General features: G+C 51.5%; 1 protein-coding gene across 3 annotated transcripts in view; it reads left to right on the top strand.

The window, feature by feature from the left end:
• Positions 1–22,896, top strand: part of ARHGAP26 (Rho GTPase activating protein 26) — a 156,483-nt gene that overhangs the window by 42,669 nt on the left and 90,918 nt on the right. For all 3 annotated transcript variants that reach the window (XM_075509516.1, XM_075509515.1, XM_075509517.1), the window contains exon 11: positions 1,563–1,641. In XM_075509516.1, the coding sequence (XP_075365631.1) occupies positions 1,563–1,641 (79 nt within the window). The remainder of the gene's footprint in view (positions 1–1,562; positions 1,642–22,896) is intronic.

Here is a 22,896-nt window from a genome sequence, read left to right as displayed (position 1 = left end):
GTTCTCTGCTGTCATACTTTCGATGGATGAAACCCCACGAGCATTGCCACAGAGAGCACCGATAACCGCCCCAAGCGTGCTGAGTCGCGCAGAGCTCTGGCCGTGCCTGCGTCTCCCCCTGCGTTGCCAGGGCTTCTGCCTGCTCTCCTCCTGCAGAAATAGCTGCCGTGCTCTGCTAATGCATCTGAAAATAGCCTGGGAGGAAGCAGAATGACTAGACCAAACAAACAGAATAGATCTGGCTGTCTCGCTGAGACCGGGGCCTCTGCCCGCTCCCCCCGGTGCCGTGCGGGCGGCCTGGCCCCGCTGCGGGGTTCGCTGGGAGCGGCAGCGGGGCAGGATGCGACCACCCCTTCGGAGGCTGGGGGCCCGGACCCAAAGGTGTGAGGCTGAGGAGGCGTAGGGCTAGCTAGGCTTTTTGTGGTTGGATCCGCTGGCTGCAAGATGAGCTGGGACGTTGAGGATGGAAAGCCTGACAGCTTGCAGCCAAGCGAGATGCAGTAAATCATCAGCCCACGATGCGACCCATGGGAGTACAGCGTTGGCTTTCACCCTCTGCGGCACATTCCTCTCTTGTGCAAATGCACAACCACACCTGAAGTTGTGCAAATACTCTCCACCGTGTTAAATCCGTCATGACCTTGGTGGTCATGCTTGTCAGAGCTAGATAAGTGTTAACTCCTTGGATGGAAAGGGCAGTCCAGGAGCGGACTTAGGGTCCGCTTATGAGTGGTGGAGGTGGTGTTGGCCCTGGGGCGAGGGCTGGACTGGTGCTGTCCCCTGGCTCCCCGTGCTTTGTTTGCAGGCACCTGGGCCTGTTCTTTCCCCTTCTCATTAAAATAAATAAGCAAACACAGAGTTATTTTTTGGAGGCTGGATTTACAGTGCAGCTCACGGGCTATTGTCTGTGTAAGGGCGGGGGTGGCAGGGCCGGGCAGGACCAGCCGGTGCAGGAGCACCCTGGGGCACCCCGGCGCTCCTCGCAGCGCTCCCCCCGCAAGGCTGCTGGCAGGGACACGCGGACCAGGGTCGCATCGCTGCCGTTACTGCATGTAACACCAGTATATGGACGTGGTCAGGGAAGTGGCACAGCCACGCTGGCACGAACGTGTCGGGGATGAAATTCTTCACACAGCAGAAAGTCCCCCCGCCCCGTGAGCCGGTGCTTGGGGTGGTGGTGGGACGTGGCGGGCTGGGATGCACGGGTCTCCTGTTTGCTCGGTTGCCTTCCTTGCCTTCTCCTGCCGTTGCATGGATGTGCTTAGTCCAAGTGCAGGTGAGCTGTCTGGCTGAAAGCCAGGGGAAGAATTTGGCATCCAGCTCTTTTACACTACAAACACTGAAACTGCCTGTCGGTTGTTGGAGAAATCCTCTGCTCATTTGCTGGTCCTGGTTAGGACCTGCAGGGACATCCCTGGCGAGGTCAGGCTGGGCTCAGCCCCGTGCTGCTGGGGCTTGGCTAGGAAGAAGGTTGTCCTCTCTCTCTCTCTCAGGAAATTTATCTTTGCCATCTTTGTTTTCCATCCTGCAGTTTATTTATGGCGTTCCCTTTATCTCCGCAGGCCCGGCGTGATCACCATGCAGGCGCTTTCAGAAGAGGACCGAAGGCTGTGGATGGAGGCAATGGATGGCAGGGAACCGGTGAGCAGAAATATTAGCGAAAAAACATTGGAGAAAATTGTGGAGAGCTTTTCATAGCCTGGGGCAGATTGTTTGCTGTGAAGCAGGCTGTCACGCAGCGCCTGCCAGCCGGTGCGAGAGCTGTATCCGTGGGGCAGCTCGCGCCTTCTGCCAAGAGAATAGTTTAATCCCTTGGTTAAATATTTGAGGTAATACTGTATCTCCTGTGCTTGGATTGCTTGAAGGTGCAGTGGAAAGGAGGAGGGTAGGCTTGGCCAGCACAAACACGCTGCTGTGCTGTGCTGAAAGGAAAACATGGCAAAAAGAGCAGTGGAAGAAAATACGCTGTAGATTTCCAGGGCTTTTTGAGTCCTGCAACTCATCTGGCAGCCGTTTCTGGGTCTTGTAGAGAATTGCAGATTTCGTGTGAGCGGAGGAGTGTAGCCCCTGCTCCCCGTACTGAGCGATAGCCTCCTCGCTGCTGTGTTTGCTCCTGCCGTGCCAAAGCTGCACAGGCTTCCTCACCTCTGGAAGGGATTATGGAGGTTTTCAGAAAACTCCTAGTTGTTGGTTTTTTATTTTTAAATGCTATGCAAACTCAAGCTCGAAGAGCTTCAGCTGGTTCTGACTGGGTTCCCTTGGAGGAGTGCTGGTGTGGGTGCTGTGCATCGGCGGCACGGTCCTGCCCGGTTTCGGCGTGGCGGCCGTCCAGCAACGCACGGCAAACACAGCACCGCCGAGCAGCCTTTGTACGCAGAGCGAGACTAGACTGTGGGCCTCTGTGCCTCAGCGTGGCCAAAAGCGTAGCAGGATATGAAGAGAAACTTTGCGGATAGTGAGAGCAGCCAGGGCTGTTACGGGACAGCCCGTACATTTTTGGAGTAGGTGTCTCTGCTTCTGGGCTTGAGTCAGGCTCTGGCAGTCGGAGGAGAGTCCATGCGGGGAGCAGGATGTCCCATCCCAGCACAGCCCCACTGCCACAGACTGCCACTGATTTGAGCAGTTCCCCCCCAAATCCACGAAAAGGTCCTTGTTTGTCAGAAAAAGTGTTCGTTAAAGCCAGGTGAGACGTGGATACATGCAGGTCGTTTGGTGAATGCTGGAAAGCACGTGCTGGGCTTAGTCAAGCCGCTTGCTTTTGAAACATGCAGTAGTTTGGAGGTCTGGAAGGCTGTGTGTGTGTGAGGGTGCTGCTGTGTATTTCAGGTAAAGCATTTCATTGTGGATTACAGCCAGGTCTCAGCCTGGAATCATAGATGCATTGGGTAATTCAGGCAGGACAGGACCTCAGGAGGTTTCTAGTCCAAGCTTCTGCTCACAGCAGATTACTCGCGGCATTATCTGGTTGGGTGCTGAAAACATCTGAGGAAGGCGACTGCTCAGCCTCCTTGGGCTCCAGCTCTGCTGCTGGACAGTCCTCTTGGGGGAGAGTTTCTCCTGATACCTGGTCTGAACCTCTCTGGTTTCAATTTACACCTACTGTCTCTTGTCCTCCCGCCATGCACCGCTGTGAGGAGCCTGGCTCTGTTTTTCTGATGCCTTCCTCGTAGAAAGGGTCCCGTCAGGTCCCCACAAAGCTTTTCCTTCTCCAAGCTGAATAAACCCTGCTCCCTAACAGGGCACGCGCTGTGTAGCTTGGACCTACCTCTGATGGTCATCACCGCTCGCTGCCACGTTGGTTTCCTCCTTGCAGCAAAATTGTGCTTCTGGGGCCAAAATGCTCAGTTACGCCGGCAGACATACCATTTCCAAGAACAGGCATTGTGGGACGTGCAGGCACAGAGGCAAAAAGGACTGAATGTGTGTTGTGTGCGCAGGACGGCCTCTGCTCCCTTTTTCTATCGTGTGTTGAAAAGGGAGCCTTGGTTGGGAGAGCCAGCCTGCTCCTCCACCTTGGCTCTTGACCCGGGTGGCCCTGCCCTGGGGCAGCTTTAGTGGGAGGACACTGGGGTGTAAGATGTACCAACCTCTCCGGTTCCAGCGTGGAAGCTGTCTTGTTCCCTCCTAAATTAACCCCTACCTTGATTCTGGTGGCACCTGGAGACAGGATCATATTTTCAATTTCTTCAGAAACAAAATGTGCATTCTTGCTCCTAGTCCGAATCAAGCCTTGTCCTCCTTCAGCCTGCTCACCTACTTCCCACTGCCTCACCTCCACTGAGAACTGTTGGGATGGGATGCAAGGATGGGAAACCCGGTCACCTGCATCGGGAGCTGCATGAATACGGTCACCCAGTTGCATTTTGACCTGCTGATGGTACCAGGATTTGGTGCAACAGCAGAGCCAGTCTGTTAGGATCGGGTGGCAGAAGTGCAGCCAGAAATTTTGCGTGCTTGTGAAGTGCCCTACGTGTGAAAGGTGCTATGAAGTAACCAGTGCAGGACTGCCTGGATTATCCTGTTTCAGATCTGGTTATGTGAACTCCTTCAAAAACACACAGGTCTTCGTGCTGCCGCCTGCGTGTTTCTATTCTTCCCTATCATGCCCATCAGCTTAGGGTAGCTCGCTCATCCAGCACGTCAAGGATTGTTGCTGCGCATTAATGCAATACCTCATGGCACTTAAATGCTAATGGTGTTTAAACCTGGCCTTCCAGGTGTGGTGCGGGAGCCATGGGAATGAAGCCTGTATGGAAATGGATCCAAGAGGCATTTTACTGACGGTGTGTGTTGACAGACAAGGTAGCTCCTTGTCCTCAGTTATCCTCCTTGATCCATCAGAAGTGGAGTTGTTGGTCTGTTCTGTTTGGGTTCTTGTCTTGCAACACCACGGTGTGGGATGTTACCTACTCCGCAGAGATTTCCTTGAGTAAGAGACAAGGATTTAACCTTTGGACTCCTAGAAATATCCATTCTATGCTTTGACTATATTTTTGTAAGCAAAAAAACCCCCTACTGGAAAGAACGTCTGGTTTTCCTTTGATTTGAGTATTGAGTGTGGGAAAGATTGGCACAGTGGGGACAGTAATTCCATGTGCAAATTCAGGCTGTGGAGAGATTGAAGTGGACTGGAGTTTGTTTCTTAATGATAATTAAAAAACTAAACCCAAATGTTGTATTACATTTTAGTAAGATCTAAACATAGAGTGTGTGCTGCATTAGCCAAGACATTTGTCACAACTTGAAAAGATTTATTATATATCTTGCAGTCAAAGCAGTCTCCAGATAGCTATCATCACTCTGTTAACTCTTACCGCTTGTTATTAATTTGGCTAAAAAACCTGTGTTGACTTTGGGTTTTCTTTTATGTTACACAGGCTGGAAATAGGAGAACATACTAACTCCGTAACAGAGCGGTTGCGTTCATTTTTGTTAGGATATTCAGGATAAGTTTCCTCTGGTATTTCTCCTCTGGTGATGCAGTTTACAAATGTATATGGTGGAGGCCAGAGTGATTCTGAAACGTCGTTGGAGCCCAAGTCAAGAATAAAAGCTGTGTTGGCTCATAGCGGCGGCTGTGGTAGGCTGCAGGATTAAAAGAAGCGCAAATTAGGCTGTTTGCTTTGTGGCAAAGAACTGAACAAGATAAGCATTTTAGTAAGGTTGTGGCTTTGCTTGCCAAGTCTGCAGCAAGCATGCCAGCCAAAAGCGAGATGTCGGTGTCAGCGGTTCCTGCTATTACCTTCCAAGCAGGTCGGTAATCTTAGAAATCATTCTCGCATCAGCGAGGGCAGAAGTGGGTACTGGGTTTGAAGTTTGGGGACGTGAAAACATTTCTCCAGGAAAGTGAGCCTCGCAATGTAAGGGTACTTAGAGGGTTAAGGATCTGAAACATGTTAGATCGTATCCCTGTTGAGCTGTATTAATCCGTTGTCCGTAACCTTGAGTGGTGATGGAGAAGTTAGTGTTAAATGGCAAATGCAACAGCCTGTGATCCTGTTGGAGGAAATAAGACATGGATGGGTTCTGAGCAGCGCTGTGCTGGCACTCGCATCACGCTGCCCTTTGCTCGATTTGTTTTGTTTTTCTTTTTTGCTCTTTAAAGCAGTACAGGTCTATGAAAATACAGCCAGCATTTCATATCGGAGTTGGTTAGTGCCGTACAGCCGAGTGCACCGAGGGCTGGGGACGAGCAGTCGGTCTCATGCCCTTGCAGGGGAGGGAGGGAGGACTCTCAAATGGAGACACATCAGCAGTGCTTTCTCCTTTCCTTCTCTGCTCCCCTTACCCTCTCTTCAGTTCTTTAACATAATCTGCAAGTTTGCAAAGGCAAGAACGAAGTCCAAAGTCCCTTGCGTGCTTCGGGAGGCCCGAGGTTGGTCACTGAATGGAAAGGCAGCGCTGCAGAGGCTGGCGGGTTTTGTCCTGGGACCTCCCGGGGTCAGACCTGTTGTACTGGAAGGGCCCTGCTCCTCTTGGCACTCGCCTGACTTAGTCCTTGGGTGATGAAGCTCCATCCTGCTGAAAGCAAATAAGGTTTCTGCACCCATTTTGGAAGGCTATTTCAGGACCTCGCCGCTCTGACGTCTAGAAACCTTCCCAGGGTTTCCCACCCGCCCAGGGTTAGTTGTGTCCGGTTCGTGTCTGCTCCTCCACGTGAGGACAGTGGCCTGCACGGCCATTGAGCCGCGAGAAGCTGAGGGCCGAGGGGGACAGTCGAGCGGTAGCTGCGGTGTCTGGGTTTTGTGCCGGGTGCTGAGACGCTGTGTTCGCGTTCCCAGCCAGGGGCTGGGCCTGGCTGGAAATGCCACGCTGTGTCAGTGCTGGGAACTCGCGAAGTTCTGAGGTAGTTACAGCTGAATTAATGGACGCCCAGAGGGCAAGATCCACAAAGTCTCTTAAATGATTTTTGAGATATTATGGAGACATTTAAACTCTCTTAGGCCTTCCTGAGGTGCCGAAGGTCTGCAGGCACCAGCAGCCCTTTTGCTGAAAGCGGTCTTCTGCCTAGATGTGCCACTCCTTTGCTTGGGCCAGGAGCCCTGCGCCTGCTCCTGGCCGCCCCTTCAGCAGCGCGCTTTATCCGTCTTGTCCTTAATTTCTCTTCCTCCATCTGAGCCCAAACCAAACCCTTTCTTAGCCTTCAGTCAAGACCTGGGTCCCACTGTAGCTATGGGTCATGGCTTGGAGTTTAGGGTGGGTCTGTTGTTTATTAGCTTAATGAAATTAGGTGCCAGGTGAGGTCAGCGTGTCTGAGTGCCTGTGAACCTGCCCAAGTGCCCGGAGCCTTTCCTTGGTGGCAGGGGGTCTGATACTGCCCAATTTTGCAGGGTGCTGAGGGCTCTTGCTTGCAGCCAGCAGGAGCTCGGGCCGATCAGACGGATCATGGTGGGCGTGAAGGACTCAATTCCCTTTCTGCAGCCGCCTCCAGGCCCCCGGCCATGGCTCAGCTCAGCAGAGCCCAGCTCCTCCTGGGCTGTGTGGCTGTGAGGGCCACCCTGACCCTCGCCGGGGCTGTGGCGGCCGCCCTGGCACTGGGTGACCGGGCCATGTTGCGTCTTGGGTGTTTGGTGTCACCTCCGTGCCGTGCTGGGAGCGGAGGTCGGGCTCGTCGTCCTCATCCCCCAGCGCCGTGGGCGTGCGGGCGGCACAAAATGGAGCAGGGCGGCGTGGGGAGAGGCCATACGGCCGCTCTCCACTAGATGGCAAGCTGAGACCAGCCCGCTCATCGCACTTGTGCCCCGGCGGGGCGAGGGCAGCCCCCCGGTGTCCCCAGGGGCTCTGCGGGCTGTCTGGGGCTGCCCTCGCCCACCCGCCCCGGGGGGCTGTGGGTTTGGAGGGGCGACGTGTCCCCGGAGCCGGGCTGCCTGCGCTCAGCCAGGGCCGGTTGTGCCGCACGGCGTGGGGGAAGCGCTCACTTCCCAGTCTTGTCCCCAAAACCCGGCACAGCCCAAAATTAGAGCCGCTTCCCTCCTCCGTGCCGCTGTCTTTCCTTCTCCTGCTGCCTCAAAATGAGCAACTGGTGATTTTGGGGGCAGGCAGTGTTGCATCACGGTAAACTGAGGGGAGGTGAGCACAGACCTTCAAAACTTGTAAGGTCTCTTGGCTTCTCCCTCCCTCCCCAGCCATGGGGGTCCTTCCCCCCCTCCATGGCCTCCAGGCCTGAGGCTGGGCGTTTCCATGGTGACTGCTGCCACCATCTTGTGTCACTCCGGTTTGGGCCTGGGGACCCTTCCTGGGGCAGAGGCCGGGGTGCCCTGCTGGGGTCTGTGCCCTCCTCAGAGCCGGCCCACGGTGGTGGTTGATTTGGTTTGGCGAAAGGAACAGAAGCAAAATAGCTGGCAGCATGGCTGCTGGTCAGCAGCTCTCCACCCCACCGCCGGCCCGGCGACCGCAGGGCAGGAGCCTTCCCCGCGGTGTTTCCCTCCCAGGGTCTCCAGCAGTTCCTCTGCATGGGCCGCGTGGCACCGGGTGTGGTGGCCCTTCAGCAGCTCCGGCCGTGCGCCGCCGAGGCCGACGGCGGTGGGATGACGCCCGCCGGTGCAGCGTGCTGGGAAACGCCTGTGAAGCTCCCACCGCCGTGGTCCTGGTCCCGGCCCCTCGGCCGCGCTCCCCGTCTGACAGCTGTTTGGTGGTGCTGGAGCTCGTTCGGCATTGCTGCTCTGGAGATGGAGTGTTGTGTTTTTGTAGCAAACCCCAGCGTAACAACAAAACCCAGCCTTGCATTCCTGTCCAACATGCAGCACCCTCGCCTCCTGCCTCCTCCTCAGATATTGCTTCTGGGAATTCTTTCTGAAATTGTTTTTCATTTTCCTTGTCTAATTATACAAAATGGTGAGAGATTAATTTCCCAGTGGAAATGATGTCTTTTGAACTCAATCCAGTGCTTTCAACCTCGGCATTCCTGTCATTTTGTCTCATTCAAAAAATAAATTAACTTGAAGGACTTCAGTCCCAACACCCGCGCTGCCATGGGGGACGGCTGGGCACCAACCACACGCCTTCCCAACCTTCTCCTGTCGTGCCGGGACTCTGTGGATCTGCTTTATCATTTTAATTCATTTCATCTCCGACTCCTCGGAGGTCACTTTCTTCTTCTCTGTTGGTTTTGGTACTGCACTCGTTACCTCTGTAACTACGTGTTTCCAGCACAGCTTGAAAAACCCTCTTTGACGGAGACTGGGACCAGCAATTTGTGCTTAGGGTGCAGTGTTTACAGCTGCTGCCGCACCAGCGTCAGGCGGGGCTCGGGGACCAACCGTGTCGGTTACTGATAATGTCAGCAGTGCTCTTCTCTGCGGGCGCTGGCTGTGAATCAGTAGTCACTGAGAAAAGTGAATTATTAGTGACGGTAGAAGAATCTTCACCCAGAAGATCTTTGGCTACAGATGGTGGTCTTTGGCTGTTTTCTCTTTGCATGGGAGAGCCCGTGGGCGAGATGTCGGAGTGATCATCGCGTTTGCTCTTCTGATGCTCTCAGGGGTTTGGTCCGTGTCTGTCTCTTCAGCTTGTTTCCTCGTGGCCTTTCCCATGCTGATCTTTGTACGCCCTCGATCCCACAGACGTGTGTTTCTGTGAGCCTTTCAGAGAGAGATGGTTATTTGCGTATGTTTTATCTTGCAGTTTTTTCATGGCCTTCGTGATGTCTGGGTTTGTTTGCTTATGGCAGATTCTTTCTTTCTGTTCTGTTTTCTGTGACCTGACTCACTCCGGTTGTTGCTTCTCCATCTCCCTGTCTCTCTGTCTTTGCTGAACAGAACATTTTTTCCCCACTCTGCCCCCTCTCAATCTCTAAGTTTCTATTGTTTGCTTTTTCTCTTCGCCTCTAATCTGCTCCCTGACCCAGACAACCTAGTGAACTTTCCCTGAACTGAAGTTGCAGTCTCGCCCGTGCTCTCGCACCGCCTGGGAGCATCTGAGCTGCTCCGAGAGCAGCACCTCTGTCTCGGTGGAGCCGCATCACATGCGGCTGCAGTGATGGTGAGCCCCACTCCCGGCTTGGCAGCAAAACTTGGCCCAGTGGAGCTCCTGCTTGGCTATTTTGCATCCCACAGTTCAAGATTTTTCCCAAAAAAGTTCTTTGTCCTTTTCGGGGACAAGGTGGTAGAAGAGGATCCTCAGACAATCAGCCTGAGCTTTCCGACCGAATGATAATTTGTCATGTTCCATGTTGGTTTTTGTATCACATGCTCTTACCACTGTTCCCTTCTTCTCCCTCTCCTGTTTTGTAACGTATTTTAAGCCTATAGTAGTAGTTAACTTTACATTGAGTTTATAAGCTTTTATTTTGTTTCAAAGCACTTAAGCCAGTGAGGTCCGAAGCCTTGACTTCAGGCTTTTATTTATGGTTCCAGCAAATGCTGCTCCAGTGGTTGATAGCTTCCCCAGCCAGAATCACTGCTGCTTCAGACTGACAGTTTTTTGTCCTTTGTTTAAGAAGCTCTTTGGGTCATAAAGAGAAAAATACTGACAGGAGCATTCTAGATCATCTTAAAAAGAGAAAAAAGCTCTCTGGACTGCTTTTACACACCAGAAGTGCTATCCCACCCACTTTCGGAAAGTTTGTGACCTCTTTTCTTTCTCTAGCTCTATCGTTGGGGACATCCAGGAGCAGAGCAGTGGCTCCTGTCTCTGGCTTTCATCTCTTGTGCACGAATGCCTCGTCATTTCTTTAATGCATTCTTTGCTGTAGCCAGCTTTGCCAGGGCACTCTTCGTCGTGGTCTGGGCTGCACGAAGTCGTTACGGAAGTTGGGCTTTAGTTGGAGACTAGGATGGTGGGTCCCATGACACGGGTTGGGTTTTGCTCTCCCTTTGGGGGAAGACGTTGGTTCTGCTGGGGAAGAAATCTCTGTCCGTCTCCTCTCGTATTGTCTTGCTGCTGATGCCCACCGAGGCAAACTCACAGAGGAGCGAGGGCTGGGGATTTGAGTGTAGGTCCGGTCACAGATCCACAGGACATCGTACAACACATCTTTTATGTGGGACACCCGCTGACTCTGCTGCAACACGTGTTTTTCTTTTACTTTGGTTCAGGCCAGGAGGTGAGCGTGGTGGTGAGAGGTGATTTGAGTTTGCAGAGTCCCTGGAGAAAGATGGTTAATCGAACTTGAATTACAGCGTGCTGGCGACGAGTGCAGTGTGTGTGTGAACAGGATAGATCAGCTGACATGTGGTAACTTGTCTGTAAGTCTGGGCCCAGACAGGCGAAACAGCTTAAGGAAAGGTTGCAGAGTGGTTGCATCAAGGGATTTCGTTACACTGCTTTGGTGTGAAGCTGGCTGTCCACCCTCCGGCTGCATCTGTCCAGCTGTGCTGGCAGCCTCTGTGGGGAGGCACAAAGCACTTGATTGGAATGAAAGACCAAAGAGAGTATGTTCGCTTTCCTTTCCTCTCTGCTTTTACATCACCTCTACTTAGAATTATTTGAGCAGACAATTCAAGAAACATGTAGAAATTCAGGGAATAGCTCTATGTTAGTAGGACAAACTTCTCTGCCAATTTAAATAGACTACTAGAGTATTTTTTCTACTCCAAATTAAAAATCAAAGTGGTTCATTGTACAATCAGTTGCAAAACTAGCCTCATTCTTTGTTTCCTCCTTTATTGGTCCTTGCATTTCATTTTAAGCACTGATTTACTGTCCTGCTACAGTCCCACCATGGTCCCTGATCCAGGCTTTTTCCTTCTCCTAGCTGCAGCATCAGAAGAAATCTGCCCTTCGAAACTCCAGACATTTTAATCATCTTATTTCTGTACTTCTGGTCTCTCTCCCGTGCCGCCCTCGGTTTGCCGTTCCTGGCAGACCCCCTGCAGCGCCGTGCCCGTGCGGAGCTGGGGAGCTGGGCTGGGCTCTGGCAGGAGCAGGCAGGCTGCGGGCACAGCGCCGCTGAGAAAGGCAGCTTCTGCGCCGGGCTCAGGCTGCAGCAGCGTGCAGGGCGGACGTGCCCCACGCCGTCTCTCAACCAGCGTTTGTTGGATGCCACGTGGTAGAAATGCTCCTTGCGAGTGCTGTGCGTGCTCGTGGTGCTGTGTACGTGCTGGGGGTGAGTAGTTTCCCAGGGAGGTTATTAGCATTGTGGAATTTCAGGTCATGTCTGGAAAGGGGTAAATGTCCTGCTGCAGTTTTGGAGAGGGGCACTGAGACCATTTAAGTCTTCATCGGGCTGGCTCCCAGCACCAAGGAGGCGAAGGGGCACTGCGAGCCCTGCGCTGCATCCCAGGATTGCTCCAGGAAACCACCTCTGCGGCCGCCCGGGGCTGGCAGAGCTCTCCCTGGGTGCGGAGGGCAGGGTTGGCGAGGGTGGGATCGTGGTCCCCTTTCTGCTGACTTTCCCAGGGCCTGGGGTCCCCGCGATGGTCCGCGCTTCTGGCATACCTGGCCTGATGGCCGACCCAGTGTCCCCGAGAGCGGCTGTGCAAACCAAGGATTAAAACTGGTCTTGCCTCAAAGGTGTTACAGTCTTGGCATTAAACCACCAGCCATTGTTCAGAACAACTGGGCAGCGTAAAACCTCTTTTCACAGAGGAGGAGGGCGAGGCATGTCAGTGTTACAGTTATTTTAAAAATAAAGATGACACTGTCATTTAAAATTAGGTTGGTTTTGATGTGTTCAGACTCCTTGTTCGTCAGTAGACGTTGAAAGGAGGAAGGGCGTGTGTGCTTGCAGGAGAGAGGGAGAGCGAGAAGCTGGCTGGACTCCAGCGCAGATAGCTGGCGGAGGAGGATGTGCAAGTTGTTGCTCAAGCATCCTAGAAAACTTATGGGAAGCTGTTAAACTAGCACAAGTTTTCACTTTTAATCAGTCACTTGAGTGATCTGAACCTATCTGCTCTGCTGGACTTGCTTAAAAATGCTGCTCTGTGAAACTTTAAGTGCTTTAGTCGTTCCAAAAACGTATTTTTCTAAACCAGTTGACCTTTAGTTACATTATTTTAGAGACTGCTGTATATGTAACATGCTTTGTTCCCCGTCGCTTCCGCCTACCCCCTTATTTTTTCCCCTAAACTGCCTGCTGCTTGATTTCCTTTTAACGTTTAGACATGGTAGGTTGATAGTTTGACCCAGGTAATTTTTTCCTTAGTTTGACCCAGGTAATTTTTTCCTTAGGTGACAAACATGGTGGGTTATATAACTGCGCTGAGCTAAGCAGTCCAGATGGCTGGCGGGTAGCCCGGTCGGCTTCGGCTTTGGAGGCTCTTGGGAATGCCTGCACTTGTAATAAAACGTGGGCTTGTTTTTAATTAGAACCATCATTTAGTTCAGCTTGGAGAGACAGAAGAGCAAGACCTATGTAGAGGATTCAAGCCCCCAGATGCTTCACTTTTGATAGATTTTTTTTTTTTTTTTTTTTTTTTCCTTTTAATCAGGCTCGGGCATCGGTGTAAGTTCTGAGCTGAAATTTATGTTGGACGGAAGGAGGGGGAGAGAGAAGGAGGGAAGCGAGGTGGGGGGGGTGGCTCTGACTGCAATGCATTAGTTCAGCGCTGAACAGTAGGTTGGGAGGGAAGGAAGGAAGGAAGGAAGGAGCTGCCAGGGACCCTGGGCCACCCTCTTCCAAATGAACAGCCCTCGTTTGAATGACATAAACCAGCATTTCACGGCAGGTTGCTCCTGCCCTGCCAAGTCTTTCACTTGGGAAGCAAGGCATATTTTTTCCTCCCCTCCCCCTGCAGGGAGGTTTGCAGGGATGTGGGCTGGGAAAGATCTTTCTCCTATCTGTATCGTTCTGGCTCAGAGAGCAAGGAAGGTTATTTCTAGCCACAACACGGTGTAGTCTAGCTCTGAAAATCCTGCTTGTAGTATGAAAACCTGGCGCTCAGACAAAAATAGAACAGGGTTGATAAGGCAGAGCCAGAAACAAGGGCTGATTTCATCAAGGTTGCCAGGTGTCCTGCTTTTAACAAGGAAATATGCTTTTTTGTACAGGAGCCTTCCTGCTCTGTGCTTTGCTGGCATCCTGCTACTGGACTGTGTCCCAACATAGCAGCTCTGCAATGGTGTGCCAAGCTTGCTTGGGCGTCAGGTGCAGAGGATCCTGCCTGGTGTGGTATGGACCTGTGCCGATCTTGCTCTTTTCTCTTTCTCTTTCTTCCTTCTTTCCTTCCTTCCTTTCTCCCCCTTCCCTGCTGCTGCAGGGGGCAGGGTGTACGGTGTCCTCCCCTCCCCAGGCATGCCCACCCCATCTCGTGAAGGGAGCCCCAGGTGCCCCGAGGCTCTGGCCCAGCTCTGGGCATTCCTGTGCACGCCGTGGGAGGTGGCTCTCTGCAGAGATGGGGCTGTGTAGCACGGTGGGAACCTGCAGCCAGATGAATAGTCCCTGCCTTTCACGGGTGTCGTGGTGGTGCACCTAATCATGTAGAGCTCTGGGCATCGGTAGGCAGGTTTTGGGTACGACAGCAGAGTTGGAGAGGTGCTCTCTGTCTCCGAGGCCGGAGCTGGCTCAGGGTGTGCTTCCATACACAGTTCGATCCATGTCTGGGCAGCTATGGGAAGTGGGGAGCCTACCCGCCTCTCCATCCTTGACTGTTCATTCTCTGTTTCTCTGGTGCTGGACCAAATGTTTGTGTGCCCACGCTGTGAACCTGGTCTGGCTGCAGACTGTCAAGTAATAGTAATACTAATAACTGGCTTGTTGGGTTAATTTTCAGCTGGATCAGACTCCCTGTGCAGCTGCGTAGGTGCTAATGCTGTCTTTACTAGCAGCAGTGGGAGAGCGTGGCTGTGAGCGTGCGGAGGGCGAGATGGTTCCCTTCAGCTGCAGGATGGTGTTAGATAAACCGAAGCCAGCTGTGAAACCACAGTGTAATGCTGCTGCCCACGGGGCTGAGCAGGGGCACTACGACCTCCCGTGGACACGCAGGCAGGAGGACGCGGGGCATTCGGCGTGCTTTGCGGCTCTGGTACCTGCCGGTGTACCTGCCTGCTTGTACGAGGGCAAGTGAAAAGGCATGTCAGGAGCACCACTGTGACAGCAAGAGCAGCAAAACGATGCACAAAGTGTTCCTGGCATGAGAAACTCTCGCCTGGGGAGTGCTACTTTTTCAGAGCAACACCTGGGGCTCCCTGGGGCAAGCTGCCGTCGGTCTACAGGGCACTGCCTTCTCCCCTCTTTCCTCCTGTGGCGTGGGAAAGCAAAGCAGAGGACCCAGCTTCTCCGACGTCACTCCCAAGGGAAAGGTGCTCATGGTCTGTGTGACCGAGCGAGGGGAGGTAAGGAGGACGGTAGGCTGCCTGTCTTCATGAAGGCCAGCCAGTCTTGGCAATAACACGGAAAAGACAGAAATGCAGTAACAGCCACATGAAAAGAAAAGTGAGTGCTAAGATGCCTGGCCAGAAGAAATGGATAATCCACAGGCTGGCCTTTCTTAGAAGTCCCTGAAAGTGCTTGCATCCGACAGCAGTTTGAGGAAGCGAGGAGGTAGCGCCTTATGCCTGACGTCTTTGCAGTCAGGGAAGATGTGCCACCCATATATGCTAAAATCAGGCTTGAAAATGCTATTTTTTCACTTTCTTTTTCTCTGGAATTGCGTGGAAATAATGGAGTATTTGGTGGTAAAAACAGTAGAAACAAAATAATGCCTTCCTATTTTTTAAACTGAATGTGCTCAGTAATGCACTGAAGTTTGCTCTCTTGGAATCACTTTGAGTTACCCAAGATCTCCATGCAAAACCTGTTTGTTGTCATTTACAATGCCTTTGCTACAGTTCATCGGAGGGGATTTTTGTGTGCTCCAAAGCTGTAAGTGAATGCAAGAGTTAGTCTTCTCTGGCCTTCTCCTAAGAGCACCTGAGCACTGTGCAACATCATCCTGAAGGGATTTCTGTCTAGGCATTGCAGGATAATTTTCAGAAACCTTTTCCTTAATGGTTGCCACTTCTCAGGCTTCCAACTCCTTGCGTAGGATTGGAAACAAATTCTCCAGGACTGATCTTGATGAGTTTCAGTTTCTGTTGTGCTCTGAAGGGGACGAGGACATCAGGATCTGGACTGCGGGGAGGTGATCGGGTGCATTGTTGGCGTCCAAGTGAGAAAGACATTAAGAGAAAAGACTTGTTCCAAGTCGATCTTCTGTTGTCCCTCTCATGTAGGGCAATTGAACGGGTAGGAAGAGGGATGTGTAAGAGTCCCAGCATGCGGTTCCTGCTGCTGGGCTGAGCGAGCCCTCGTGCAGCGGCTGCTTTGCAGCTTCAGGGTGCTGCAGACACCACACCGCCTAGCACCATCTGCGTCAATCTGCGTGGCTGGACTCCAGTCTGCATGCTGTTTTTCACCCCATTTTCCCTTTTCTTTTATGAAAAGGTTGCAAAACACCCATGGAAAATGTCTATGCTCCTCCTGCCCATGTCTTCACAACCTGTTCTTGGGTGGCTGGCAAGCCAGTTGAACTACCAATTCTGAGGGAATATAATGATTTCTATTTATACTCTTTTGGCTTGTGCATCTTCTGAGCTAAAAGTTGAAAAACTTGTTCATGGCTGTTTTGAGGATTTCTGAATATGAATCACAAGGAAATTGCATAACACTGCAGCATTTCCTCCTATTGCTCAGGGCTTTACAAACACTGCGCTCCTCCAGGGAGACCAAGGAAATCTGGCAGGACTGGCCCATTTTGACAGTAGTTTTAGTCTAAATGGAAAGTCTGGGTTGGAGGGTAGGTCCCAGCACGAGTAAAAGGAGCGTAAGGTGGAATCTTCCATGCCAGGGCATGGACTAGGTGATTGAAACAGTGGGTTCCTTCTCAAATGGAGATCCCTCTGCCTGTGACTGCAAACCAGGACTGCTGGCCCTGTTGTTGGTTAAGGCTTTCTATAAATCACTGCCACCTCCCACCTCTCAGAAGCTAGGCAATTCTTTCCTCTAGATTTGGGCAGAATTTTGTGCCGATATTGGAACCTAACAGATTTTGGGAACTGTGCTGAACATGGTGCAGCCTCCAAGGGATACAGCTTAGGTTGGGCCATTTTGAATTTTAAATTAAAAACTGCTTTGTATATGAAATGTAGTGTATTCATATAAAGGATGTGTGCACACATGCAAATGCCGTATGAAAGCACAGTTTATTTATTGTGCAGGTTAATACACATCATGGCCGGCCACTGTGAACCCCGAAATGAGGAAATCAACATAAAATTATTCAACATCATCTTTTCTTAGTTCCTCTTCCAGACCCCAGCTACTTTGTTTTCCTTTTCTTTTCCCACAATCCAGCTTCATCCCAAACTACCCACGTACCTGTTTGCTCTTTGCATGCTTATGTGTGCAGTTCATTTAGGATCGGGTTGGAAAACTGATGGATTGGATTCTTCTTGGTTTACCTGTGTGCAAGCAGGAGATGGCATCAGGCCATGAATGGTGGCTGTAGACGTATTTTAGGCTACGGATGGTGGCTATTGGAGGATTTTTGATTCTGGAAATCCACAGCTTATGTTTTTATTACCTGCAGCTCCAATGTAGGTATTTATATGTAGTAATGGCAGATTTGAAGTTTGAGGGGGGACTGGAGCGGGTACAGTGGTCTGCATTACTTCTTCTGCCCATGGTTTGGTCCACGTGACGTTGGAGACGTGAATCGAGGAGCAAGCAATCAGCTGTGGCTGCGGGTAGGATGTAAAGCCAGTTCCCCTCCGGCTCATCCCACCGGCAGCGAGGGAGCAGGGCGGCTTGGCGTTGTTTCCTGGGCTGTCTGCTCCAGCTAGCACACTCTTGAACATCGCAGGCTTCTTAATGGTCTGTATAAAACTCCTTCCTCTGCAAAACATAGTGCATATTTGGTGAAATATTTCACCAGGAAGAATTAACTTGTTCTTTGAGAAATTGTCTTAAATATTGAGCAAATAATTGAGCACAGTGCAAGTGTTCTGGGGGGGGGATTGTAACTTTGCAGGAAAATTTCAAAATAATCATAAATTGCAATTTCTGTTGTGCTCTTATAAAATTTATGCTTCTGGATTCCTTACAGGTGAATCTCAGAATTTGTCAATAATAGGTCGTAAAGGCCTTATTTAAGCCTCCAAATAGCAGTGATTCTGCAGAAATTAAGCCGCAGTACTTCCACTAAAAAAAAGGTACGATCTGGTTTTGTTCAGGTTATTTGGCCATCTACAGTATGAATTTAGATAACTAAATTGAAGGCATCAAGGTCTGCAAAGTTTGTGTTAGGTTAATATATATTTTTTTTCTATTAACATCACTTCTGAAACTTCCTAGTAAAGATATTTTGGCTCTGAAGATACAATCAAATGGGAATAATTAGTGAGAGCGTGATGTTAAAAAGATTGCAGTGCTGCAGGGTAGGCATTTGTCTTCAAGTTAGTCACTAGCCCAAATTTTGTGAGTCTTATAACTGAGCCTGTTCCCACAGGCGGGACGTGGGGCATGAGCCTTTCACCTCTCAGCAAATGCTTTCTTCTCTCAAATTTCCTACCCTTTGTCAGTGACTAATACTGAGAAGTGAAAGAAGCTTTTTACTTCATGAGAAGCTTTCTGGGTTTAGGTCTGTTTACTCCAGAGTGTGTTAACAACAGGAAAATGGTATGTGTGCATATACAAATGTATGTATTTTACGGTATTTTACCATCTGACTCCATCCTGGGCGATACGCGCGTCTGCAGAACTGCCTGTTCTCAGCAAACCTCTCGCGGGCTGTCTGTTAAATGCTGTTACCCTGCGAGGTGTAGCCGTGCTATCCCTTCGCACTTATGCTGGCACGAGCATCAAAGCCGCGTGTCTCGGTGCTGCATCTCGTGCCGAGCCGGCACCCGGCGCTCACCCATGCAGCCGTGGCGAAGCAGCCTGCAGCAAACCTTAGCGCAGGAATTGTGCATGGACATGCGAGAGAGAGATTTTGGGAGCGGGAAGAAAATATATCTGCCTGTCTCTTCAACTCTAGCACTTGGCAGTTGTTTGCAAGAGGGTTTAGAAGAGGTTTTTGAAGGCCGTGTGCTCCCAGCCTGGCGCCCATCTCTCCCAGGACAGACGTGGCTGCAGCTGTGAGTATCGGTGCCGTGCATCCACCCCGGCACGCCAGTCCCCCACGTCCTGAGCCGCCGTGCAGGCTGTGCTCCTGATGATGCCCGTCCATGTGCTGCAAGCAGCAAGCCTGGGGTAGAGCAGAGGGCATTCCCGTGGAGATCTCGCAACTATTTCACGACTGTTCTGTCCTTTGCCGTACAAGTCCTATGGGGAAATATTTTAGTCCTTTACACACCCAAGTGAGGTGTTCCCCCTCCCGCACACTCACTGTCCCTTTGGTCCTCTGCCCCAGCAGAGCTGTGTAGCCAGTGCGGGCGGGCAGCCCTGAACCTGGGGGAGACTCTTGCAGCCAAAGGCTTTGCGTGGCTGGCGGGCAGCGGTGGGACGGCTGCCTGTGCTGGATTCAAAGGTGGCGAAGCAGAAACAGCCGTGGTCGCCACACTGGCTGCATCTGCAGACCGGCGCTTCTGCCGGCAGCGGTGGGCTCGGGCTGCCGGGCGGACCTGGGAGGTCAGGGGTGGCTTCACAGCTTCTGCTGGAAGAGCAGCTCTGTACAGAGAGCTTTGAAGATCTTTGTCGTCTGAACAGAGATCCAGCAACCCACTAGCTATGGGGGTTACTGGAGGGCTCCCCAGCCGTGCTGAGTTTTTCTGTGCTCTGAGCTCTTCTGTTCTGGACTGGGTTGCTGAGCTTGTTCACCAGTATCGGGTGGCTCGGAGAGCACGCTGTGCATGGGGAGCACCAGGGAGCCTAGGGCCTCCGCTGCCTCCAGCCCTTGGCAGGAGTGATTGGATTTATAATTTTCTGCGGTGCTGTAAAGATGAATTGACAGTGTAACAGTGCGGTGGAGTTACAAGGAGGATGGTGCAGGGGAAACACGCTCCTGTCTGAACAATCTGTAACTTCATTTTTGTCAGTAATCAATGGAGACTGGGGTATAATGAATAGTAAAAACCTCTTTAAAATTCAGCATCCTTTAGCAGGGAAGAAGGTTGGCCATCAACTGACTTGCATATGAACCTTAATCTTAAAATGCAGCCTCGTGCTTTAGGCCCTGCATATTTTCAAGGCTACTTTGGAAAGAGTGGCATATTAATATCCATAAAGCCTGGGCAGGAATGACCTTTGCCGTGCCAAGACCCCGAGGGGTTTCTGCGGGCTGGGCCAGCCCAGTCTGGCTGCACTAAGGGCATGTTTTTGACAGCGGGGCAGATGATGGCCCTTGGGGCGCTGGAGGAGCTTCGCTCTTGGACCTCTTACACAGCAGACCTTTCTTCAAACTTGGAAACTTTCTCTTATCCTAAAAAATCTCTCTCTTCAAAAGGCTTGAGGCAGTATAGGAAAAGGATATCTTTTTTAAAAATAATGTTTTTCTTGGAAAAGGAAATGATATTACAGAATTGAGGCTTGGTTCAAACCTTGATGTTATAGCGCGGTGTTAATGGATTAACACACTGACAATGGATAAAAGGTTTGTCCTCAGTAAGATGGATGTAGGATGACAGTATCTCCTTGTTTTATGGTTGCATAGTTGACCTCTGCGTGAAATTTCCTTTTCACTGTGTGCATACTTTGCAATTAATGGCATAAGCATATTGTGTTTCCTTGTCTGTTCTTTTCCCTTTTTTTAAAGAACAGTCTCTGATGATTAACAACCTCTCTATTGTTTCATGTAACCAAACTGGAAGAGCAAATATGCAGGCAGACACATTTTTCCCTGTATCTGATGTGCTGTGCACCATAACTTGAGCTGCATGACTGGTCCTTTAGGCCTGGGCAGCAGAGGAAACCACTGGGAGAAGGACAGCAGATAGCGAATCTGTGCCAGGAAGCATGTTAGGTGCCAGAGCAAGTGGCTGAAAGCTGGCTTGACCCAGAAGAATTGGAAAACATTTTGGTGTCCCAAGCACGGGAGCTGGTGTGCGCTCAGCAAGGGCAGCGGCTGGGCTGGGACCGCAGCCCCGGGCGAAGCAAGGTGCTGACTGGGGGGACCTCCTGGGTAGTAACCCGGCTGTAACTGGAAAGCAAGGCTGGAAGAGCCGAGTCACCCTTTATTGTATATAGTGTTAACCTATATGTCTGGGGTGAGCCAGGGTGGAGCGCAGGGCTTGAAGTCTGCGTGGGGTCCCAAGGAAGGGCCGTGCGTCTGCAAGCCTTTGAACAAGAGTTCCCTCAAGCTGGTCCCTTCAACGAGTCCTCAACACTGGTACTGAAGTTGGAGAGAAAAACTTCTTTAGGGAAAGTTGACTTTGCGCCCAGGGCTGCTAGGCAGCACCACTGGTGGAGGAGCCCGCTGTTGGTTTCCTTCCCTCTTTTCACTTATTTTATTTGCTTGGTATAAACACTGTTCCTGGAGGAAAACTCACTTGCCAACTACAGCTGGTTTTGCTGCTGAATCATCCCCCAGTTTCCAGATGTGGGATGATAGATTTTCTCCTGCAAACAAAAATCTCTACTTTGTCTTGCGTTGCATAGCTAGGTGCCCTGGGAGGGGGAGAGGGAAGGTGCTCCTTGGGAAATGTGCCAGGAAGAGTGGGAATTAGTGTTCAGGGGTCAGTCTCTGCCCAAACCCCTAGTTTTGAGCTATACTGTTAGTTTTGTGCTTCCCTGAACGTGACGGGGGTGGCGGAGCTGATGCAAGCCGTCCTGCTGCCCTCCAGCTGGTTCCAGCACAGCTGGCTGTGGCCTTGCGGTGGATGGCATCGATGGACGGGTCTCCCTCCGTTAAAGATAAACCTGCAGGAGACCAATGAACAGATTCATTTCATTCTTTAATGCTGACTAAGTTCCCTTGGTCAGCTCACCGCCCCGACTGGCCCTTGCAGCCGGCGTGCAGGGCGAGAGCTGCTCGCGTCCGCTTTGCCACCGCAGAGGTGTCCGTGGAGCTGCAGCTTCGGTGGCTCCTCCGCAAGGCTGGCACCGTGGCCGATCGGCAGGAGAGCACGGGAACAGCCTGCATGTTGCTGACCTCCAAGGAAGGCATCTGTTTAAGTGGCCTAAGGGTGATGTGCGATGTGACACACAGCCTTTTTGTGGGGGTATTTTGGTATGGGCAATGGGGATATTGGCCTGGTGTAGGGGCACCCAGGGTGAGCGCGGTGGCGAGGTCTGCTGTGGTCAGCAGTGTGCGTGCCTGGCTGCCGCTGGCACCGATCCTTTGAGGACATTATGCTGTCAGCTTTCCGGCCTCGTGCTTCTCCTGGAGCTCTCGGGAGAAAACCCGACAGCGGGGACACCACTGGGAGCACACAGACCCTCGCTCCCAAGGGCAGCTTCTGAATCTCTGTCCTCGGTGTTAATATCATGAACTGGGAGCCTGCGGTGGGAGAGGTTGAGAAACGCTCGCCTGCCTGATTGCAGATCGGAGCCTCTCCTCCTGCCCGCTCCCCTCGGATGTGTCAGCCGTTGCTGCATTGTGTGTTGCTATCAACATCGCCTTTGGAAACTTTCCTTCCCTGCTTGCTATTTCTGGAAGTAGCATGTGATTAAATCAGTTCCCCGAGCTTCGCTCCCGGTGGAAGGGGGCTCCCAGCTTTGTTCCCAGCAGAGGAAGGGTGTGCACGCCGCCGGCTTTGTCTAACAGCCTACACAGCCCTTTTTTCCTGTTTGAATGGATGCTGCCATGCTCCGCTCCAGCTTGTGATGCTGATGGAGCGCGGTGTGTGTGTGTTTCTGTTGGGGCTTTGGGTTGATGAAGGATTGTTTTAAAACATTTTACTCTGTTGAGCTAGAGAAATACAACCTGTCTGAAGGCTGATCTTCTTACAGCTGCAGTTTTCATTATGCTAGGCTTTTAAATCGTCCTCAAACTGCGATTAAAACCTTCTGCCATTGTTTTTTCCCTTTTTATTGTATCCACTGAAACATTACTTTAATCTAAAGTAGCCAAGCTGTAGTGGCGATTGGGACAGGAGGAAGAGCACCGGTCTTTGAAGACAGGAGATTCCTGGGATGAAGCCACAGCGTTGGCTCAGAGGGTGGCTCTGTTGCGGGCAGTGCTGGGTGCATTGCCTCACCCTCCTGCGTTTCAGGTCCTCTCTAAATTAATGACATTTCGTTTCCTCTCGTACTCTTTGCCTGACTCGTTCATTCAGGCTGGAAGTACTTGTGAGTGAGGGTGGCTTCCTACTCCTTGCCTGGGTTGCACCTACCAGATGTTACTGTAATGCCCGTAAGATGTAAAGGGAATTGTCTGCTTTGCTCTAATTTTATATCCTTTATGTCATCTTTGAGAAGAGCACAGAGGAGAGGAATGCCCACCTTCGTTTTGTTTAAAAGCCCCTTTAGTGTCTGTTTTTACCTACTCCATCCCATTTGCGTTCTCTTGTTTTAGGAGCTGTCCTAGTTGTTATTTTAATACAACTCCAGAGCTGTGGCAACCTGACGTTTTGAATGTAGAAGGCTGTGGTGGTCTTTGGGGA

The sequence above is a fragment of the Mycteria americana genome, chromosome 8, assembly GCF_035582795.1.
Source record: "Mycteria americana isolate JAX WOST 10 ecotype Jacksonville Zoo and Gardens chromosome 8, USCA_MyAme_1.0, whole genome shotgun sequence".
NCBI lineage: Eukaryota > Metazoa > Chordata > Aves > Ciconiiformes > Ciconiidae > Mycteria > Mycteria americana.
Note: the sequence above shows the minus strand (reverse complement) of the source record. Positions and strands in the feature narration are given on the sequence as shown.